The 9,718-nt window shown below is 41.9% G+C and overlaps 2 protein-coding genes across 2 annotated transcripts in view; one reads left to right on the forward strand and one right to left on the reverse strand.

Annotated features, from left to right (window-relative positions):
* Positions 1–1,356: 1,356 nt before the first annotated feature.
* Positions 1,357–6,498, reverse strand: LOC118418361 (prostaglandin E synthase-like). Its single transcript, XM_035824235.1, has 3 exons — positions 5,998–6,498; positions 2,951–3,033; positions 1,357–2,603 (listed from the first exon to the last, which is right to left on the reverse strand). Exons 1-3 carry the CDS (start codon positions 6,118–6,120, stop codon positions 2,339–2,341), a joined length of 471 nt encoding a protein of 156 aa, XP_035680128.1. The 5' UTR covers positions 6,121–6,498; the 3' UTR covers positions 1,357–2,338.
* Positions 6,499–8,307: 1,809 nt separating this feature from the next.
* The window catches only part of LOC118418424 (neuroguidin-like), a 13,690-nt gene continuing 12,279 nt past the window's right edge, over positions 8,308–9,718 (forward strand). The window contains exons 1-2 of the mRNA XM_035824321.1: positions 8,308–8,392; positions 8,908–8,964. Coding sequence (XP_035680214.1) covers positions 8,378–8,392; positions 8,908–8,964 — 72 coding nt within the window. The 5' untranslated portion in view covers positions 8,308–8,377. The remainder of the gene's footprint in view (positions 8,393–8,907; positions 8,965–9,718) is intronic.

Here is a 9,718-nt window from a genome sequence, read left to right on the forward strand (position 1 = left end):
AGCTCTTTGTATTTTTTTTCGACACAATTTGTAATCAGCCACCCTCATTTAGGTTGAATTGCTGCTACTTATAGCGGATGTAGGTGGCGCTGTAGCAGCGAGAATGTCGTCTCAAATGTGGATCAGTTTGTATGCCCCCTCGTCTCTGTTCATGACTGATCCAGACTGCCTCCGTGGACTGCCTCTTTGGAGTGATTCGAACGTTGATGGACAGGAGTAAAACAGTGCTTTCAGAGGACGCGGACAGACATCAAGAGAGGGAACACATTAAACAAGCCCTGTCACTCTGTGGCTTTCCAGATTGGTCTTTCAAGAGAAAACAACATCAGCACAACAAACCTAAACCAAAGAAAGACAAGAAGAAAGAAGAAGAGAATTACAAGGGAATGATCATCATACCGTATGTGAAAGACACTATTGAGGCTTTAGATAGCATTTTCAGACAACATAACATAGCCACGGCAGTACTAGTAAAGCCCAAGACGACTCTCAGAAACCCGAAGGACAGACTTGAAGACTCCTACAAGACAGACTGCATATATAAAATCCCATGTAAAATCTGTGATAAGATGTACATTGGGGAGACGGGCAGGAATTTCTACACCAGATTTGCAGATCACAGAAAGGAAGCAGAAAACACCACAGGAACTACATACACAAGATCCAAGAAGAAGGCAGCAGAACAAGAAGAGAACAAATCAGCGGTCACTGACCATTTCAACAGAAACAATTGTGTAATAGACTGGGATCGGAGTGGGCTAGAGTCATCTACAGAGAGAAAAACAGACAAACACGCTCGATAAAGGAGGCTGTCTGGATCAGGAAGTCAGCTCCAGTCATGAACAGAGACGAGGGGGGTATACAAACTTATCCATGTTTGGGATGGCATTCTGCTACAGCGCCACCTACATCGGCTATAAGTAGTACGGAGAATCGTATCCAACCATTCTAACCCTGATGATGGTGTCTGACAGACACCGAAACTTTGGAAGTACGTACTCCCTGGTTGCGCCTAAAGAATCTTACTATATGGATCTAGAATAGGATGGATTCCATGCTGCTACTACCAACCCATCACGTGCACGGACCATGGTTAGGTAGTGAAGTAAGGTTGGCAGCAAGGTTGTCAAAACGTCCTGAATGTGTGACAGGGACTTTAATCAGTCTCCTTTGAACCAAGGACATTGTTTGATTGAACTGGTGCCTCTAGCATGAATTGTTGAATAAGGAATCGCGCGCTGGTAGCAATTGAGTGTCGTACAGCATATAACAGTACATGTTTAACAGTGTACTCAAGCTTACTTAACTTCTTATGTAAAATTCTACCTGTACTTAACTTGATGTCCATGGGCACCATTTATGTCAAATATTATCAAAGTACTGTTGTAATGTAATGTGAAAATCTAACTAAGTAAACTAGCACAGATACGATTTACTTGTAACTTATATACATGTATGTACATAGTTGATCCTTGTGTATTTAGTTTAAAGTAAATACTAAGTAATGTTCACTGGTAATATTTTTTTTTAAATCATATGTAATGTAGCGAATGACGCAATATTGACTACAAGTGTTTGGAAGGAAAGTTATTATAGCGAGAATGATGAATGAGAATGACGTGGACGTATATGATTCATATTCAAAGTGTCATTGTACAAATGTGTTTCTAGCCATGCAGTGTTTTGTGCTATCCACAAGTGAACCCACATTATGAATGTGTAAATGCTGATCACTTCACAACTTGCCACATAGACGTAACGAATGTAAAATCAATTTAATGTTTACTGCTTATATGGAATATTTCTTTGCAAATAAATTTCTCAACGATGTGATGATAAAACATATGTCAAGGACCTGATGTGTTCCCTTCTGTGCGTATCTAGTCAGAAACCCTACAATATGATTCTGCAGTGCTTGCACAACAGTTTAACACAAGGACTATACCAACAGAGATGAACACTACCCTATAGTGGGTGGGATGGACTTGAATGAAATAAATTATTGCTTATGACAAATTCTTCCCCGAAGGCTAATTGCAAGCAACATGAACTAAGGACGAAGAGACAATGGAGAACAATATAACATGCAACTACTCTATATCTGGTCTAAATGTTAACTCTAAATGTCATCTTATCACTAGGTCTGACTCCCTTTTCCTAAGGTAGTGGAAGTCGAAGAATGCCACTTTTGATACCATAGTAGTTGGCGTTTAGGACGTAGTTTGTGGGCCTACGCCTATAAATGGCATAAATAGCCTAGTAGCTCACATATATGGTGCAAACAACTTATCGAACAGGCTTCAAGAGACGAAAAACCAACAAGAAACGTATTGTCCTTTTAACGGTTCCCCACACGATCTGTCTGGAAGGACGTCATAACCACTTGTACGGCCATAGAAATAGAGACGACCAGTCCGGCGGTGTAGGAGAGACTCCTAGTGGGAGCCTTGAGAGCTGCAAGGTAGGCGACGGTGTGCATGAGGCGGGCTGCGGTGAAGAGGCGGAAATGCCAGGCGGCTACAGTCGGGCTCGGGGCGCTCAGAACGTAGAAGAACCCGATAAGGATGAAGGGAAGGATGTTCTCCAAGTCGTTACGGTGAGTCCTGAAGGGAGACAGGAAAATGGGGAATGATTATCTGAATGAACGTTCATCAAGGTTGTTGCTACGCGTACATAAACATATATATGTATTTTTTCTGACACAACAGATCTATGACTGTTATGACTGAGGCAGCTGTATCCATACTTTGGATACGTACTCATCAGCGTTCCTTATAACATGTAAAAGGTTGGTATGTCATATTTTTTCATCAAAATTTGATGTATGTTGAAGAATTACTAGTACATCTATATAGTCTGCTCAAAGACATCATACTACGTTAGCAACCATAAAACGTTATAAAAGGACAGTTTCAAACATCCAACACAGTGATGACGTCATTCCACCCACCTGACAGCCCTGTCTACATCCGGGTGACTCCTGACGAACTCGGGTCCACCATGACGCATGGCGTCCTCTGGATTCAAGAACGACTGGTGAAACAGAAAGATAAACGTATGAAAATCATGACCTGACATGGTAGCCTGCACATCACGGAACACCAGTGCTCCCTAGCGGTTTGCAGCAGAAATCACTTAACTAAACGGCGCAATCATCGGAACAAGAGAAAAATCATACATCACAAAACATTAATAACTTTAAAATGCAATAAAAGGTTTATTGCTATATATAATTGTGCTAGATAAAACACCTAATCCAAAAATAACGGCTATCTCACTGAAGCTGCGACCTAGCGATTTGACAGAAGACTCATGAACAAATTTCATGGATAAAAACGAATCTTTTACACTTGGTGTGTGTTTTGTTGTCTTGTAAGGCATACTTATTTGTTTTGCACGATATTGCCATTTTAAAGTCAAGGGTAATACAACTCCAATCTAGGACACATCGACGCCGCTAACGCGTCGCTGTCCGGTTTAGGTTTAGGTCCCAATTGCACCTGGAGTGTCCGTCAGGGATGTAGCCCCGGCCGGGCTCCGAAGCCGCAAATTTGTCCCGGCGGACTGCATGCCGAACACCGGGGGGTAACCCCTTGATATTCCCCACCGGTAGGTCACGTCGTCTTTTTGTTAGGCCTACGTCACATTTCCAAACAAGGGCTAGACCGGGCAGCTTTCGGGAGCGACAAGTGTGAAATAGAAGAAACCAAACTACACAAGACATAAAGAGAATAGTCATGGGTATCATTTGTGTATATCTTACGGATATATTTCTATTTTTCGTACAAAGAGCCTGACCGGGCCCCGGGTTGGGAATGTGACGTTAGCCTTAGGCCTAGGTCCCATTGCCCAACCCGGGACCCGGCCGGGCAGCTTTGGGAGACGAAACATATGATATAAAGGCAACAAAACACACAGACCGTAAAAAATTATTCATGAGCATATTTTGTATACATTCCTTGTTAAACAGTTTTATTTTTCGTCTCCACAGACATCCCGGCCCCTGTTTGGAAATGTGACCTAAGCCTTACTCGGTGAGCCAGAGAGCCGTGACTTTGCTTTATTGTGGTTCGATGTTTAACACACCCACTTACGTAACCTTCCTCTTTAAACATCATGGCTTTTAGCTAAACAAATTTTCCGTGTAGAGCACAAAAGGATAGGAGCAATATTACACAGCTTACGTCAATCAACACTGTGCTTTATAGTGCTCTGTGTAAATTTGTCTCCCGAGTTTTAAATGACAATTCTGTCGCGTGGCAAGACTTGAGAGCCTTTCTCGTTATGACAAGGCTTCAACTACACCTGATATGAATCATATACTTCACAGACTTTTCCAAACAATACATGAATAATAAATGTATAACGTTAATATTTCTAATTTTCTGCGTGGTTGTCACCTACACACCGTGAATACACGTACATGCGCCTTCCACTCATATAGGTTTCCGAGCTTTGGCCTAAATTGTACATTGTATATTCTTTCAATATTGTGTAGCCTCTCTTACTATATAGGACAATGTCCCATACGATATACATCATCATCACCGTACATTTTGCCCGTTACAATTGCTATGCAATAAACTTTGACCTGAATTGACTATATGACAAATATTACTGTAGAATCCAGTAAATTGCACAGCGCATAACCGCACACATCTGTTAATTGCACGGAACCCCCAAATCCCAAACCAGTGCGGTCCAGCTGGATAACTTCGCATTATTGCACCATCCGGATAATTGCACGAAATACGCTGGCAAAAGAGATGCGCAATTGAATGGCTTCTCCTGTATTTGATTCATACCACTCCATTTCTACCGAAGGATCTATGTATCATTAGAAACGTATATGAAACATACACGAACATCTGCTTAGTTGGAACTATGCCAAGTTGTGAGACGAAAAGCCCTTCCCCTGAACGCAGCCTTTCTTTCAAATCTGTTATTTATGTGACAAATGTCAACAGAGTCAATGGTAATGTCAAACACTAAAAGGAGTGTTCCGCCTCAAAGGGAAGAAAAGAGGCACGCTTCACGCAGTGCGTCCCTGGAAATGGCGCGTGAAAGACGGACCAATCAAAATCTCTGTTTGTCGCCTATCCCTGGTCGGAGTCTGACGGACCAGGGTTGGGCGTATTAGGTATGACGTCATCGATCACTCCCTTAAGACTAGACAGATTATGGTGGATATAAACACACCGAAAAGTTACGTCACGGCATGCGTCACAAGACTTTTAAGTTATAATTTTTGGTTTCTATGTCACGCTTGACTAACTTCCAAAAGACTTACAAGGACTCCAGTACTATAACTCGTTACTGAAAAGTAGAATGCCGCCTGTAACCCCAAGAGAGAGAAATAAAAGAGAATAATTAAGAAAAACAATGAGTCAAGCTTTTACAATGGAGTTTGCATTTTATAATCGTATAGTACAAAACCTATACCAGGGTCGGGGGTTGACAACATGTAGCTCTTTGACCTGCTTGTACGACCTCTAGCAATTGTTCTTCTTCACGTTTGGCTGATTTGTAGCATTTTTGTGCAACTCGAGATCTGGTGATTAGTCTCACCACTACTGAAACGCCTAAAATATGATTGTTTTTCTTGGAACTTCAACTCGTCTGTCTTGAATTTCCGCCTATAGCCAATGTCTCACCCAGGGAAGATAAATTCTACTGGTTCCAGGCGCCCAGGGGTTATCGAAGCCCGAAATCACGGGGTTAATTTGTCTTGTCTGTTTTGCTACAGATAAAATCACACAAGAAGAACGAGTAAAGAACAAAAGAGTCAACTCTCCACTTGAGTGGTACTTTTGGTTCTTGTCGCACGCGTCGGTGTTTGCCAAAATAGAAACATTCCGCGGATTTTTAGGACGACCCTGGTTCAAGGAGGATAAGACTTAAGAAGTAACGGGCTTTCCCTTAATAGTCACGCCTTATCTCTTTCAAATGAACAAGGAAAACACGCTAGCGTTTTAAAAGTCTTAAAACAACACTCACCTTAGTGCTGAGTCTTAGCTGCCCAGTGATAATAGACACCATAAACATCTTCAACACCAGGAGCATGCAGTAGAACGCAAACGACCTAAACGTCGGGTTCTTAAAATCCAAAAACGCAGACATGTTGTCTTCTCTCGTCCGCGCTCGACAGTCTGAGAAGAGAGCTTTGTAACTTGAGTCGGGAGGGGGGCGGTTGGGTGGACGCGTCCTTGTTACACGAATGGCTTCACCTTTTGGTTGATTTTACGGCGAATCAATCACGTTCAAGTTGTTGAAAGGGCTGCAGAAATTCGGACGTCGGTGTCTGTCGGTTACCGGGACAACGGTGAAGAGCCGCGGGACAGAGAGAATCAGTTATTCAGTGACGTTTCCTGTACAATCGGGAGGTTTCTTACAGGCGTGACACAAGGCAGGTAAGACAGGTGACCACCGACTCAGATACACATCTCGGGTACAGTGTCCTTTTTAAAGTGACTGCACCCGCATTGCCCTTTAGGCATAAAGTTTCAATACTTACCGGATAAACATTTTCCGGTTGAAGGTGTTTCCTGACCGGAAATGACGCAGGACAAATACCACCGATAAGAGAAACTAGCGGGTTGGTTATCCCTGGATGAGTAAGCGGCTTGCCCTCATTTAGCGGAGGCCACGCCCTCAGGTGATCTTACATTTAGTTGTGGCCAAGAGTAACAAAGACCGGGACATACCATTTGCTGTTCCGAGAGGGGCAACAAAATGTCAGTAAAATATTTCAAATAGATGATTCTGACCATCAAATTTGTACAAACTGCTGGTATGTTGGTCAAGGTTAGATGAAAAAGCCAATTTTATTAGTATCACTCGCAATAGACTATATCTATTATCATGCGGCATTCTTATGCAATGGGACTTTGAATGGTCTTTGAAGGAGTCCGACAACCAAGAAATTTGTTATCCATATATGCTGTGCTGTATTGACAATGACGAGGCAACTGTTTATTAGCACAGAAATCTGAAATATTTTAATGGGAGTCTGAAGTTCCTGCCGTCATCGTGTGGACGTCACAATAACCATAGCCTGGTCACCAGTCTCTCGCATGGTTTGTACTAATCTCCCAGCAGATAGTACGGTGTGAAATGCACACTCCTAGGTCGGCTGCACTTCTTCGGCCACCTTATGATACTATCTTATCCTACCGTATGATCTGCTTGGAGATTAGGTTTGTATCGGGGGCCACAGCAACGTTTTATGCTAACTTCAGAGGAATCCCCTACGTACACTAAAATCAAGGAAAACAATGAATTACGCAGAATGCGATCACCTCGCTAGGAATTATGTGAACCAAGGAGGTTAAAAATCAAGATTTTTAACCTTCTTGCGTGAACCGGAGTCGACTTTCCATGCGAATGGGAAATCCTCGGTACTAGTACATGTATTAAAGCTTCCATTTGGAATTGCAAAGCTATCAAATTCGGCGGGTGGCTAAACTTCAATTTACGATGAATTCAGGCGCCAACGACACTATAACTAGATTACGCCCTACGACTTTTTAAATCCAACAACGAATTAACTGCATGGAATTAAAAATGGCTGATTCTACTGAAAAGGACACACAGGCCCCTTTCTGACCCTTTCAAATCATCGCTTGGTCAACTTAAAGCCCACTCCGCTGACAGAAAGGTTTTGCCTGTCTGAATTCAATTAAAAGTTTTAGGTAGTATTCCATAGGGGAGTTGAAGCAAAAATTTCCTTGGGGACATGTTACTCCTGGTGCCGAAGCGTTGGTCTGTGTGTAGACCCTGGCAACAGTCTCTGGTTCCAGGCTACAACATCCCAGGCTGATCTCCAGAAGACCGAGGAAGTCTGATAATAACCTATCACTTATGTGTGGCAAGTATGACGTGATCTTTCATCTGTCAACAGTTAAAGTATCGTTATCAGCTCATGTTCCTGTATGACATACTTATGTACACATTGTCACTTGTGGGAGTAACAAATCTCGCGGGCTTTCTCACTGAATCACAGTAGACCATACGAAAGAAGGTGTTTATGATGATATGGCCAGTAACACAATTTTAAGTGTCAGTACCCAATGAAATTTGCACAGTCCTCAAATGATGAACCATCATTATTATTGAGAAAAAGGCCGAATTTCTTCAGTAATACCAATAGGTTTATAACTTTGAGTGTGGACGCTAGCTACTTTTTCTGCTATGGAAAAGTAGGACAATTTTAATTTCATTCAGCTGCAGAAAAGTCGTATGGTCACTTTATAATGAAGTGGTACTAGTAAGGCCTATTGAAAAAATTGTCTCCTTTATAGAGGAATGGTATAGTCCGAACAACCCCATCCGCTATAGTCGACTCGTCCATAGCGGTGTACCATGGGAAATATCCATCATGGCGGACGATCAGGTAAATATTATTTCCGCACGTGTTTGAACATTATATTTTAGATATTCTGAAGTTTCCTGGCACTTTTTATCTTACTCTTACGTTAAAAGGAAGGACAGGGGAATTTTCAACAGTTAACTAGAATTGTATGTATCATTTTCTCGCCGTTTTCGTAAATATTGGTCATACGCACATGCATGCACACGAACTGACGGCATGCACACGTGCATGTGTGTTTCACTTCAAAACACTCCAAGCGTTTGGTATGTAAGACCATAATACTATCATATTTGTATTCTTTATGTACTGTCGATAGTATATAATACAGGAGTTTCGACCTTCTTGTAAGGCTGACGAATATTTGTCTTGGAACTCAAACAAAATTATTACCCCCCTCCCCCCACATCATGTGGTTCAAGTTATAATTTTTTTGTTGAAGCCTATCTCTCAGCTCAGCACTGTTTGATTGAAAATACTTGCAATATACCTGTTAATTATTAATATTAATCTACCACATGGTTCCTCTGTATGTTAAGGTTATAGCACAAGATCTTCCAAAGGCAATGGACGTCCTGAATGACATTAAAACACAGGTAGGTTCATCTTGCTTTTTTTTAATGTAGAAGTTTTGAGAAAACGGTGACCAAGTAAAAGATAGATAGTCGGGTCAGGATTGCACTGAGGCAGAATAAGCTATTTCACAAAGTTCTACATCTATATTGCCACTACCCCCGGATAACCTCATCAGGGGCAAAGTACCTGGTTTAGTTGAGGTCCCGGGCTAAGGCGGGCAAGCCTACAGCCTGGCACCAAAGGACCCAACTGTGTGGGCTGTCACTTCCATGTCAGGCGGGGAGCTCCATTCCGGTCTAGTTTGGGGAAAAAATGAATATTTGTCAGAGCCTGTCGGCAAGTATAGGCTGTAGTTTGAGTTGTTGGCTCCCTCAGGTGCACGTGTGAGTGACAGGATGCCTGGGTAATATGTCAAAGGGGAAGGCCCATCAGAAATAAATAGTCTCGTCTCGCCCATTGTTATTATATAATGTTAAGGTATCTTGGTTGGCTAAATTGGCATTTTGACCTTTCACTGTTTTCTTATTAATAAATTAAGAAAGAATAGAGCCGTAAGGAATGTTGATAGATGGACATTAAAGAATTCTAAATCTGATTTTTTGGGGGCCAAATTGATGAAGTCATCATTTTTATTACCTCTGATATTATTTTTTCCTATGACAAAATACAGCACTTTGGTAGATACCACTGTAATGAAACTTCGTTTTTCGTTGCATAATGATGACAGCTACAAACGTAGTTTTGCGCTAACTGATATCTACTAACGATCTGTAG

This window comes from Branchiostoma floridae, chromosome 6 (genome assembly GCF_000003815.2).
Source record: "Branchiostoma floridae strain S238N-H82 chromosome 6, Bfl_VNyyK, whole genome shotgun sequence".
Taxonomy (NCBI): Eukaryota; Metazoa; Chordata; class Leptocardii; order Amphioxiformes; family Branchiostomatidae; genus Branchiostoma; species Branchiostoma floridae.